Source organism: Chlorocebus sabaeus, chromosome 3 (assembly GCF_047675955.1).
Source record: "Chlorocebus sabaeus isolate Y175 chromosome 3, mChlSab1.0.hap1, whole genome shotgun sequence".
In the NCBI taxonomy this organism is placed as follows: Eukaryota; Metazoa; Chordata; class Mammalia; order Primates; family Cercopithecidae; genus Chlorocebus; species Chlorocebus sabaeus.
The window spans coordinates 289,959-304,062 of NC_132906.1; the positions used below are offsets into that span (position 1 = coordinate 289,959).

Consider the following 14,104-nt stretch of genomic DNA (forward strand, 5'->3'; position numbering starts at 1 on the left):
TTAGTATTGTGAAATTTAGTTTTTTGTATAAAACTAATAAATTTGAAAGTATATATGTTTGAATCTTTACATTCTATAAGTCATTTTGATTTTGTTTTATGAAGTGGGAATATTTCTTGAAAGTAATCACCTAAGAAGAGTTCATATTAAATTTTTGAGGTGAAAATTATGGGGAGCTCCTTTTTTTTAAATTTAAGAGACAGGGTATGATGCAGTGGTGCATACATAGCTCACTGCAGCCTCAGTCTCCTGGGCGCAACCAGTCCTCCCACCTCCCACCTCAGCCTCTCGAGTAGTTGGGATTAAGGTACAGGCTACTTACTGTACCTGGGTAGGAAGCTTTTTTTTTTTTTTGAGATGGGATCTCACTTGCTCTGTTGCACAGGCTGTGCAGTGCAGTGTTACGATCACAGCTCACTGCAGCCCCGAAGTCATGGGCTCAGGCTTCCCACCTTAGTCTCCTGAGTAGCTGGGACTATAGGCACGAGCCACCACTCCTGGCTAATTTTAAACATTTTTTTGTAGAGGCAAGGTTTCACTGTGTTGCCCAGGCTGGTCTTGAACTCCTGGGCTCAAGTGATTCTCTCGCCTCAGCCTTCCAAAATGCTGGGATTACAGGTAGGAGCCACCGTGCCTGGCCATCGGAAGCTATGTAGTGTAAATTGTGGTAGTAGACATAGTCTCCATTTCTGATCAGCGTGTCGTGAGCTTTAGATAAATCAGTTGACTGTAAAAGCATTTTTCATGAAGTCAGCCAGTTGATAGGTAGTGGTATCCCACTGTGGTTAAGTGTGCTATTTGTATTTATAAATCTTAACCATTTATATTTTCTGTTACACAAATAGCATTCTAGCAAGAGTAATGGATATCTACATAAAACAAGTGAAAAAGTCATCAGGCAATTTTCATTTGTTTAGGTTTTCTTCTAGTCTTTTTTAATGTATATACATAATACAGATGCGGTGTGCCTTGCTTTCTCATTTGATTCTGTATTTTCCATGTTGCCATAAATATTAATCGTTATTTTAATTGTTATGAAATATTATAATCTAATATACCATAATAGTCAAATATACCAAATATAATATACCAAATATTATAAGCTTTGTTCATGAGATGCTGATGCTTCAGCAGTACCTGCGCGAGTTGTATAATGGTAATCTTGTCATTTCTATGAATTTTGTTAGAATTTGCTTCCACACTAATGGCCATGTGCATTATCCAATGGTGGTCATCATAGATAGCCTGGGGCAAAAGAAGTGGTCGATATACGTAGATAAAACTAGCAGAGAAAAGGTTTGCAACTGAGGCTGCTACTTGGAAATATTATCTTTACCCCTAATACTCTGAATCAAGTTGCGCTTCATATTTTAGATTTCACATAAGAACATCTTGTTTCATTTTGACCGGCTGCAGTAAAAGAGGCCGGCTCATCGTGATAGACAGGATTTAAACTTGAGGAACATTACTAGTAACTCTGAGATCTATCTATTTGTGACTAATACCTTTCCCTTGTTTGTTTGGTGATCATTCCAGCCAGGGTTTTGGTATTGGGGTAGAATTTATGCGGCCTGCCCTCACCCCCTACAAGTAGCTTGTTAGTACTGGGACGGCACAGGCAAAGGATCAAGAGTTCCTTGCCTCTCTCAGGAATGAGCACATACTTGGGAACTGAGTTCTCTGCTTCCTTTCCCCTTGGGTAATTTGACCCAGCACAAAAACTAGTCCCACTGCAACCTGGCAATTGGATTTTTTTTGAGCCACTGAAATAACTGATCTTCTGAGAATGATTGGAACAGATGTAGCTGTTCAGTTAGATAGGATTTTGCTCTCTTCATAGTGTGTACACTTTGAGAATAGTGGATAAATGTAATATTCTCATGAAAGACTCCAAAGATATTTTTAAAGTCAAATTTCTTCCTTTCTTTTTTTTTTCTTTTGAGACTGGGTCTTGCTCTGTTGCCTAGGCAATGGAGTGCAGTGGTGCAGTCTTGGCTTGCTGCAGCCTTGACCTCCGCATGCTCAGGCGATTCTTCCACCTCAGCCTCCTGAGGAGCTGGGACTACAGCTGCACGCCACCCCACTGAGCTATTTTTTTAAATTTTTGTAGAGACAGGGTTTTGCTACGTTGCCCAAGCTGGTCTCGAACTTCCAGGCTCAAGCAATCAGCCTGCCTTGGCCTCCCAAAGATCACAGGTGTGAGCCACCATGCCTGGCCTAAAGTCAAATTTTTAATACCAGGGCTGAGAACTACTGTAATAGTAGAAAATCAATAGTGGGAAGTAGAATTTAATTTCAGGATTGCAGGATGAAATTTATTTTGGCGACTGTATTAAAAACATTAAATGTGAAAAATATTCTCTGCTTTATATGGCAAGTTAAATGCATACACTGTCCCTATTTGTCCTTGCCCAGTAGCTTGAAACTAGCTCATTAGGAAGGCCTAAAAAATGAAGTTGAGACATTTTCGTATATCATCCTCTCTTCTTCTTGGACTGTTAAGAATTTGTAAGTGGTTCTAGAATTTACTTAATATTTTCTTAGTCTCAGACATAAATGACAGTGAACAAGATGATTAAAACCTCTGTAAGAAAGGAGAATGATAACTGATCAGAACATTGATTTAGTATTGGCTAGAAACTTTCTTTATAAAGGTGATTTTTAAGAGAGATTTGAAAAGTAGAGAAAATTAACTGAAGGTTTTCTATAGATGAGGAAAGAGTTGACCTCATGAACCATTAAATTAGGTAACTAATTTTCCCCTCACATCTCTTCTAGAGGGACATTTCCATCGACCATCATTGGCCAGAAACTGTCTGTGTGTAGTCTGGCTTTTCCCCCTTCGCTTTTGAAGCGTATTGGTTTCATTTGTTTGTTTTGTGGTTTTAGAAACAGGGCCTCGCCCTCTCGCCTAGGCTGAAGTACAGTGACATGTTCATAGCTCACTGCTGCCTCGATCACCTGGGCTCAAGTGATCCTCTCACCTCAGCTTCAGCTGGGATTATTGGTACGTGCCACTGTACCTGGCTAATTTTAAAATTCTTTTGTAAAGGTGAGGTCTCACTATGTTGCCCAGGCTGTCTTGAGCTCCTGACCTCAAGGTGATCCTCCTGTCTCAGCCTTATAGGTGTGACCCACCACGCCCAGCCAAGAATTGATTTTTGATGGTCCATTTCCCTGTACTCATCTCATGTTTGCATTTATACAGGTTTAGAGGCAGTGTACTATAATAGAACACTGATTTTGGATTCACACTTGGGTTTAAATCCCAGCTCTACCATTTATTGCCAACCTAACTTAAATTAACTTCTCTAGGCATTAGTTCACTAATATGTAAAATAAATGTGATAATATTCACTTCTATTCAGCAAGTATTTGTGTTCTCTCCCTAGTAGTCTGTCACTGCTTTCTTCATAGAATCTTGGGAAGTGAACTGTAGTAAATCATGTGTTTTTCTCTCCAACAATATTTTAAGTATGGAAAAGCAGAAGAAAATGTTTATGCTATGAGTGAAAACTAATCATTTGTGTGTGGGTTTTTTTTGAGACGGAGTCTCGCTCTGTCACCCAGGCTGGAGTGCATTGGCATGATCTCAGCTCACTACAACCTCCGCCTCCTGGGTTCAAGCGATTCTCATGCCTCAGCCTCCCGAGCAGCTGGGACTACAAGCGCATGCCACTATACCCGGCTAATTTTTATATTTTTAGTAGAGATGGGGTTTTGCCATTTGCGCCAGGCTGGTTTCGAACTCCTGACCTCAAGTGATCTACCCACTTCAGCCTCCCAAAGTGCTGGGATTACAGGTGTGAGCCACCACACTCTGCCAATTTGTGCGTGTTTTTAAAAAATACAGGTAACCAACACATTAGCCTTTCTTTAAATGCTTTCAGAATTTTCTTAAAGACTTGATTCTCTACAGTTTTATGGAAAGATTATATCTAATTTGTATAAAAAATGATGTATTCTTCATTAATTCTTGCCTGTATGGTTATTAAATAATATGTTGTTTCAAGCTTGTGGGCAGTTATGACGTTTTCCTTCCATGATTTAAAGGTTACCGTGGTTATTTCGTCTCAGTTTGCAGTAGTGTCAGACCTGCTGTCAGTACTAACTTGGGAGGGATATGGAAACTTGCCTTCCTAGGAAAGTAGCAGAATTTTTTTATTTTAAGTTAAAATTTTAATCTGTATTTAAATATATAATTCGTATTTGTCTTATTTCCTTTGAAAGCGGTAGGCATACGTTAAATCACTTTTAAAGCTGTTTAATTTAGCATTTAAGTATCCTTTCTTCCTCTTTGCCATACTAGAGAGAAGTGGGTGAGAAATTCACGTGTCTACGGCAGCCCCTGGATGTGATAGCCAAGTTAATCTCTCTTATCATAAGTCTCATTGATGTTTGCATAGAAGAGCAGCTGGAAGTCTGCTTTATGTATGGCAACCTTTCATAAAGTTTATTCTTGGTAATAAAGCTCCTGGGGTAAGAGCCAGGCTATTATAAGAGACAATCCTCTCTCTGAACAAGAGTATTTTATTTTGTCAGCTGGAGTTAGTGTTTGAGTATCTTGGGCTTGTGACAGTAAGCTGGTGAGTGAGGCAAGCTATCTCTGAAGGGCATTTTTTCACTAGCTTGAAATTAATGGCTTTTGCTAGAAATAAATGAGAATACTGCTATAAGACTTTCAGTGTGAAGATAAGAGTTACTTAAATTGTTAGCCCACGAATTAACTTGTGAATTTTCAGTACTTCAATGAAAGAAGACAATTAGACTTTTTTTTATAACCTTGACACCTCATTGCATTGGTCTTCTACTTGTTTGACATATTAAAATTTTCTCGTAGAAATGTCTAAATAACCAAAAAATAGGGAACGCATCATTTATTTTCCAACTTCTGTTGTGTTAACGTGGTGCTGGGCATGGAAATAAACATTGATTCATTAATCCAAATAGCATTTACTGAACATCTGCTATATTGCTTTAATTATCGATATAGCTTTAGTTATAGCTCTCTTTTTTAAGTGGTATAACACATTTAGTAATTTTAATTTTGCAGAATGTAGATCATCATCAAGGAATAGAATTTAAAAAAGCCGAAATAGGTGGTTGTTATTTTTTATGATAATGATAAAAAGTACAGCTGCTACTTTACCTTCTTGTAACCTGGTGTAATTACATGGTATTTTTAAGCATTATCCAATTTGAGCCTTAGGATAATTACGCAACTTAGGAAGGGCAGAGGGTGGTAGCCCTTATTATAGGTGAGAAAGCTGAGGTCAAGGTACATGAAGGGCTTTGACCACAGTTATTTGAAGAAGGAAATCTTGGACTGTTAGAGCCCAGATTTCCTAACTGATTCAAACAGGATTCTTGTATTGGACTCCTAAGAGAGTCCTGCGGAGTGTTTTTATTTATAATTTATTTTAGATGTAATTTTAATAAATTTTATTTGGTTTCTAACTTGTGAGCAAATGAAAATGATCCATTTAGAACTACACGTTAGTGGCAGTCAAATTGCCAGCAGCAGTGAATGATAGACAACAACAAAGGATGGTTGAGAAAAGCTATGAAGCAGACATAAATCAACAAGCATTGGGATCTGGCACCATGCTGCCAACGGGTGGAAGGCTCCTTATGTTTTGGTAGCTTCCAAGTAGTCACTTAACTATAATATCATATAATAATTGCCATAGAAATAATTCCTTAAGAAAAATTTATAGGAAGTTTCATTAAAAATATTTGCTTGCTGCATTTACAAAATTAACAGATATTAACTTAATTCTTTATGATCTTAGATAAGCGAAGTATTGTTGTATTAACCTCTTAGAAGTCTTAAGATTTGTATTTTATACTGAGAAAATTCCTGTGAATTTTAGTATGGCAGTCTTTTATCAATCAGTCAACTTTGATCCGATTTCACTGACATTAATTAGTACAGCTTTTGTGTCCGGCTGTCTTAAGTATCAGAGCCACTGTCTCTGATAGGGAAAAATATCTAGCTCTGACTTTGACAAAGGCCAGAGAGGCAGCACTCGAAGATACTGGTCAGTAGTGGGTGAGTTCGGGGGTGCACTTGGGATGCCCACTGAGACCAGCCGTCTGAAGGAGGCAGATAAGAACATTCTTCAAGGGTAAGAAAAGCTAAAGCTGGTGATCTCCTCTCGGCAGATTTGATGCTTTAATGTTTTTTTCTTTCCTCTCTGTCCTGGGAAGAAGCTGTCCTCTGTTCTCCCTTGGGAGTTTTATTTTTGGCTTGCTTCCCTAGCGATCTTCATTACAACACAATGTGAGAGTAACTTCATTTTAAGGGGATTTAATCCATGATTAAATATTGAAAATGAGCAAACATATTTAGAAGTGAGTCCTAGACATTTAGTGATATGTTTAATTCCCCTATGAATAGGGAGAAATACTTTGTTGATATGTGTTGAAGTACTTTGCTCTCTTAATGTATAATCAATGTTTAATTATTCATCATTCTCCAGGAGTCTCTATTCATTTGGCATCTTTGAGCCAGACTAGTGTAGTATGATTAATATTTATGATGGTAATCTCATATTCCTACAGGATTTCCAAATTAAGGAGAGCTTATACTATTTGGTATCTTTTAATGATGAAAATATCCTATTGAGTTTTAGTTCTTTGGAAGCTGATAACTGTAGATACAGTCAAAGCCGGAATATTTGAGTTCTTGCAGTACCTCTAACAATGCTGTATGATAATTTATTTTTATGTATTTCTTAAGTCTTTAAATGATGTATTTAAATAGAACACACTTGTTGTTAGATTTTTTCTTTTTATTTCATAGGTATAAAGTGCAAAAGTAGAATGTAAAACTATATATGGGTTGATATCAATGGTATATAAAAATTTATATCTGTGCATTAAAAAATTAGAAAGCTATAAATGTTACAGTAATAACTCCTGGATGATAGGATTGTAGACAATTTTATTTTCTTTGTGCTTTTCTATAATTTCTGGTTTTTCTAAGATAGAAATATATTTTTGTAGGATGAAAAAATTATTTTAAAACAAAAGATTCTTATGTGTTCAGGGGGCTAAGTCTATAAGTGCATTTTGTTCTAAATTCTCATCGATTACGAATGTACTTGTTTTTGTGGGTGAAGCTGTACTTCATTAGTGTGGAAGTTGGCTGTTTTGGAGGGATGTGTTCCTTGCTGTAACTAAAAAGCAGTTCCATGCCACGGGGCTCCTTGTTTTGTGTGATGAAGTTGGTAGTTGCAGGAGGAGCTTTAGCAGGGCTTTCACTTGTCGTTGCCCTGCCCCTCTCCTTCACTCATTTGTTTCTCATCTTGACCATAAACCACACGTTATCTTGGGAAATGTTTGTTTCACGTGAAAAAGTAAAGCTTTTGTGAATACATATGGTTGTGATCATTAATTAGAGAGATGTTCCTGAAGACTTGAATATGGTGGTAGTTTTAAAATAAGCCATTTTGTGGTGAATGCAGTAAAACACAATCTGTGGAAAGTTGTAAATTACTTGTGAAATATTAGTACAGATTGTTTATTTGTAAGAATAATAATTTGTTTAATGAGTGCTTCTAGGTTCTTTCAGCTTGCAGGTTTTTATATGTTATGTGTGAATTCTGTTTTTAATAGGTTATCTCATCTGAGATTCAGAAATTAATTTCTGTTTTTGGTAAGACAAGTTTTCTCAAACATTTAGATGTGTTTATAATGTTTTATTGACTGGAGTCTTAGGATAAGTGGAAAGCTAAGTCTAAATGAAAAAATGCTTTTAGGATCCTAGGATCTTGAGATTCATCACTAGATCATTGTGAGTTAACTTTTTTCTCTGAATCTCATTAATTTGATTTAACGTCTACTTTCCTCAAAGCCTAGCTATGTTTAAAAATCATGTTTATAGTTGATCCTGATGTTATTTAAATGTATCTATCTAATGTTAATTGCTGGCACTATAATCATTACTCATTTTAAAAGAAAATTTTTGAAAACCATTTTGTTAACTACAAAATGAAGGGATTCTACTTTCTGAATGTTTGAGATCCCTTTAAACAGAAAACAACAGAAATATGTGATCAGCTGTTTTTCCTGTGAGAGGCCTCAGTGCCTGGCTTCTTTCTCTCCAAGAGCCTGGGGCCATACATAGGCGGTTAAATGGGTTTCTTGAAGATTTTGGGAGGAGGGGACATTTTTATATTAAGTCATGTATATTTTGAAGTAAAATTACAAAATGTGTGTGTTTATGCCAAACCAGTAGCATTCAGAGAACTTTTATTGTTGCAGAAGGCATCTTTGATCATACCCCTAGATTCCCTAGTGAATTTCCGTTTACTTCCAGGTGTGGAAAAGTCTGAGAAACTTCCTTCATGTATGGGGTTTTGTGCCTTTCATAAATATTAGCTATAATATTAGCTATATAATAAACAAGTCACGCTTGTTTTAGTTGAGATTAAGAGGCAAATAAGAATAAGTTTACTTTTTTTTTGAGACGGAGTCTCACTCTGTTGCCCAGGCTGGAGTGCAGTGGCACGATCTCGGCTCACTGCGACCTCCACCTCCCAGGTTCAAGTGATACTCCTGCCTTGGCATCCCAAGTAACTGAGACGACAAGTGCCCGCCATCATGCCCGGCTGATTTTTTCGTATTTTCAGTAGAGACGGGGTTTCACCGTGTTGGCCAGGCTGGTCTCGAACTCCTGATCTCAGGTGATCGCCTGCCTTGGCCTCCCAAAGTGTTGGGATTACAGATGTGAGCCACTGTGTCCAGCCTATGTTTACATTTTTTTAAAGGAAAATTTCTGACATACACAAAATGGACAAATTGTCTATTAGTCACTCATGGAACCATCGCTCACCTTCAACAGATACTTCATGCCAATTTTTAGGAATTTAATATCATTAAGTTATTTGCTAAGATTTGCCAAGATAAGTATCTGTAAGGTCAAGGTACTGACATCAGAAGCATTTCTGAACAAAGATGTTGCAGTTGGTGGGTGGGTATGACTGTGTTCAGCTGTTGGATAAGCTTGCATAAATAGTATCATCTTGACTTTAATCTTTCGGTTGTTCAGAGGTAGTGTGCATATTTCTGTTTAACTCCTGGAAAGTTGCCAAGATAATTTGTATCCTCCTTCCATCCTTGGTACCTTGACGCTAAATAGTCTGGGAATAAAATCAATGATTTGATATTAGGAGCCTGTTGGATAGAAACAATGAGAAGGAAAAATCTTCATTTTTCTATTTAAAAAATTTTGGGTATTACCTGGCTATAAAATTCTGGACACTATAAAATTTGTTTCACTTTTCATCTATTTGGGAATGCATTTTACAAACAGAACAGGGAGTCAAACAAACATGGGTTGAAATCTCAGCTGGCCTTAGATAAGCACTCTGAGTCACTTCTCTCAAATGTAAAATGAGGATATAGATTGTTCTGCGAATTAAACGAAATAATACTTTCAACATTGATTATTTTAAAATATCGTTTGAATTCCACTATTGAATAGGAACAGTGTGTCCTGAGTTCAAGTCTGAGATGGATTTGTATAACAGCATTTGAGGAAGTACTATTAACACTGACCAGATGACTTAGAAAGGAGAGCTAATATTTATTTTGTCGTATCTAATTTTCTGACTGTTATGAGATCTAAAGACGCAGTGGAAGATCTAAAATTAGGGAGAAAATGTTCTGTTATGTTTGAACAAATGCATTAAACAAAGCATTGAAACCGTAATGCCTCACAATTATTTCTCATCAAACAATTACAGCAAACTCTGGCCTGTTCTATTCTGACTGCACTATTGAGTGAATTTTCAAGTTCGAGTAAAACTAGCAACATTGGATTGAGCATGGAATTCCATGGTAACTGCAAAAGAGTTTTTCAGGTATTGGTAGTTTTGTTCTTGAGTTTTAATTATCGGATCATTCACTTTTTACTCCATCTATTCCTAATGACGTGAGAATATTTTTGTGTAGTTGAATGATAGCCTGTACTTCAGGATTTGTTTTTTGATTTCAAAGGATACAGTAAAGTGATAGGTTTGGTGAATGCAGTTGTTGGTTTAAAATTACTCGTTTAATTCTAGTCTTAAAAAAAATACTTCTATAAAGATCTTTAGTTTATTATTTATTTCTTATTGTGTTTAGATATAACTAATTCAATTGATGGGACTCTGCTGGCCTTAAAAATAGGTCTGGAAGAATGCCAGAAGGCCATGTATTTCAAACGTTATTGCAGATGGTGCGGGCTCTTTGTCTTGTATGTATTGTTTGGCTCTGGAGTAAAGTTATGTGAAGGCATTGGCTTAAATCCTAGGGCTCTGCACTATAGCAACTGACTCCTCCAGCTCTGCAGAAGTTGTCAAAGACTCTCTTCTCTATGGAAGTAGCAGTTATATTCGAGTACATGTATTCCAACTGGCGTCACTTGAAAGCATACTGCGATGTAAATTACAAGTAGAGGCCTAAAAATGGAACACGTTCTTAAGGAAATTGTGTTTTCCATTGGAAATTTTAAGGTGTTTGTTTTGTTTCATGATTCTAAAAGGGAATACATTTTGAATAAATTTTTCATATAAAATATTTGTGATTTATTGACTATAGGAAGAAGACCTTCGTCAGATCTTCATGTTAACTGTTGAAGTTCTGCAGGAGTTCAGCAGGCGGGAAAACCTCAATGCTCAGATGTCTTCAGTGTTTCAGCGTTACCTTGCACTCGCCAATCAAGTCTTGAGCTGGAACTTTCTTCCTCCAAATTATATCCTTTTAACAAATTAATAGTTTATCTGTGGTAATTTTCATAGGTGACTTAATTACAGCTTGGAGTCTTTAACCTCTGAAGCTTTTATAAAACATGTTGAAAGAAAATAAGATTTTTTTTAAGAAATAGAATTTAATTTCTTTATCTTACAATGCCAAAAGACAGTGGATACTAGAATAACACTAGAAAATTTAAAAGTTTATTTACTCCTTTGTAGAAGAAGTTTGAATACTGGATACTAGAATGATACTAGAAAATTTAAAAGTTTATTTACTCCTTTGTAGAAGAAGTTAGAATATACAGAAACGTGGTGGATGACGGAGCTATTGCTAATTTAGAATTAGCAATATTCTTAGGGAAGGAAAAGAAAACAGGTAGAAAGTACCTTTTAAGAAACTGAATCATTTTTTCCTTGGACCTGTAATTATGTCTGATTTTTTGTTTGACTCACTGAAAGCTAGTTTGGAGTGCAGTGTAGATAATAAGTTAGTAATATGTGTATTCTTCAAGGGCCTTTACCGGTATAAAAAGATGAGAATTTTGCTTTTAGGAAATTATTCAGAAGTTTAAGTGGGTTGTATTATCAATGCATGTATCTGCTTTTTAAATTAGTTACTTAAAGTAGAGATACTTGTATTTCATAAACTTTAAGGAACTGCTGTCTCATTTGCGGTGCTAGGACGTCTGCTGCCTGTTGATAATAGTATACAGTGGCTACCCATTTGCTGTGTAAAGTCCGATAGATCTGGGTTCAAGCCTCTGCTGATCTTAGGGAAATCACCTGGGCTCTCTGAGTCTCAGCTTTTCCAAATGTAAAATGGGGATGTGGATTGTTGTGTGGATTAAATGAAACTGCATTTAAAACACTCAGAAGTTACTTACTATTTATTGAGCTCTATAATAGCCCCTTGAATTAAATAGTTCATTATATAACTAGGGGTCTTTTACACTCTTCGTTGTTGATCCAGTACGTCTCTGCAGTATAGGAAATTTATTTTTTTTTTATTTTTTATTTATTTATTTATTTATTTATTTATTTATTTATTTATTTATTTGGAGATGGAGTCTTGCTCTGTTGCCCAGGCTGGATTGCAGTGGCTGGATCTCAGCTCACTGTAAGCCCCGCCTCCCAGGTTCATGCCATTCTCCTGCCTCAGCCTCCCGAGTAGCTGGGACTACAGGCGCCCGCCACCTTGCCCGGCTAATTTTTTTTTGTATTTTAGTAGAGACGGAGTTTCACCGTGTTAGCCAGGATGGTCTCGATCTCCTGACCTCGTGATCCGCCCGTCTCGGCCTCCCAAAGTGCTGGGATTACAGGCTTGAGCCACTGCGCCCGGCCAAGAAATTTAATGTGACCTGTTCTAGATGTCTTTAATCTGGGAGTCTGTTCAGAAGAAAAAGACCGATGATAAGCAGACAGGAAATAGATGTGAAGTCAGATCAGAGATCTAGGGTGGGAGTCATCTTTATTGTAACAGAGCCAAGAGGAGCTACGTTTACATACATAGAAACTCACTAATTATTTGTGGCTGGTAAAATTATGACATTTAAGGAGTGTGGTGGGGTGTAACTCCTTCTTCCTTTTAAACTTAGTCTATTCACGTAGTAGAAAGGCTGTGTCAGATAAAGTGAGTCTGACTCCTTCAACCATGAGTTCCCCTGGTTTCTTTCCCGAAAGCGGTCATGTGAGCTGCTGCATTGTGGGGCAAAGCTTACAGCAAGGTCAGTCACCGTTTCCTTTTATTCTTATTCTGTAATCATCTTTCTCCTAATAACCAACTTTTGTCTTTAATATATTAACTTAATTCTTTCTGGTTGTCAAGAGGTGCCTAATTGCCTAGGTTTGCTTTTTAAAAAATTTTCCCTTTCAGTGTGTCAATATTTTTGTTCCAGTTTTTTTTTCCTTTCTTTCTTTTTTTTTTTAAATAAAGTTGGTAAGGCAGACTTTATTCAGGGGAGCCAATGGTGATAGCTGTGGGGACCACCACAGCAGGATCTTGCAGTTGGGGAGAGAGATTGGATTCAACTTCTTGCTCCAGTGTTTTCAGTGGGGGAAGAAAAAGATACTGAAAAACTTTGAGACATATTTTAAAAATATCAGTCCATATGGAGCTATCAAAATATTAATTATACATGTAGGGAAAAAAAATCAACAAAAGTTACACTGCATATATTTTAAAGTGTCTGTTTTAAGGGAAATACAGTTGGTAGAGAGTGACTATTTCATAAAAAGAAACAGTTCTCTGGGAGTTTGGAAACAAAGCTTGTCTAAAAGATACACACACACAAAATATTTTATAAAGTACTTAGGTAAAGCTTTGGAAAACCTGTCATCTGAAAATGATAAGCAATACTGTAGTGTTGCCAAAGGAAATAATTCCTTGTTTAAAGAAAGTATATCTTGGTTTTCGACTTGAGGATATTTTGCTTCATGGCTTATAAGTGAGTTCTTGTGTGACCTTTTCATATAGTGCCATTTGTTGGCTGACTGCACTACAGCTAAGTATTCTTTGAGTGGATTAACTTTAAGTGTGGGAGAAAGAACTTGGCAGTGAGATTAAACTAAGCTACAGATTTAGCACTCATTAGGGAAATCAATTTCAAGGAACTCAATTCTGACTAATTTCTAATTTTGGAAATTACCTGGAGATCTACCATTCAATCAGTAAGGAAAGAATGGAATAATTATGCAGCCTTGTACCATGCAGAGGGTCTAAATAATCAAATTTAACTTAGTTTAAAAGTGTTGAATTGATGCCTTTTAAAAGATGGTTTATCTGCTGGATGCGGTGGCTCACTCTTGTAATCCCAGAACTTTGGGAGGTTGAGGTGGGAGGATTGCTTGAGTCTAGGAGTTCGAGACCAGCATGGGCAACATAGCACAACCCTATCTCTACAAAAAAAATACAAATATTAGCTAGATGTGGTGGTGTGTGCCTGTAGTCCCAGCTATTCGGGAGGCTGAGGTAGGAGGATTGCTTGAGCCTGGGAGGTTGAAGCTGCAGTGAGCCATGATCATGCCATTGCACTCACCCTGGGCAACAGAGACCCTGTCTCAACATAAAATAATAAAATAAAATAAAAATAAAATAAAATATAAAATAAAATTTGTCTCAGGATAGACAAATAATAAATCGTGGAAAATGTTTGTGTGTTTTGATAATTTAGAATGGTGTCATGTTAAATGAGACTGTCAGTAACAATCCCCATTCATAATTTTCTCTAATCTGCTTTCTTTTTTGTATCTTTTTATATTGAGATAATTTTGTTTTTATTTATTTATTTTTGAGACAGAATCTTGCTCTGTCACCTAGGCTGGAGTGCAGTGGCACTATCTTGGTTCACTGCAACCTCTGCCAC

At 36.7% G+C, this 14,104-nt stretch overlaps 1 protein-coding gene across 6 annotated transcripts in view; it reads left to right on the top strand.

Moving 5' to 3' along the window:
* XPO4 (exportin 4) overlaps positions 1 to 14,104 on the top strand; it is a 108,729-nt gene that overhangs the window by 34,679 nt on the left and 59,946 nt on the right. For all 6 annotated transcript variants that reach the window (XR_012091694.1, XM_008021637.3, XM_008021641.3 and 3 more), the window contains 2 exons: positions 9,753 to 9,869; positions 10,588 to 10,741. Coding sequence is in view for 5 of the 6 variants with exons in the window: in XM_008021637.3 (XP_008019828.1) it covers positions 9,753 to 9,869; positions 10,588 to 10,741 (271 nt within the window). In the remaining variant the exon portion in view is untranslated. The remainder of the gene's footprint in view (positions 1 to 9,752; positions 9,870 to 10,587; positions 10,742 to 14,104) is intronic.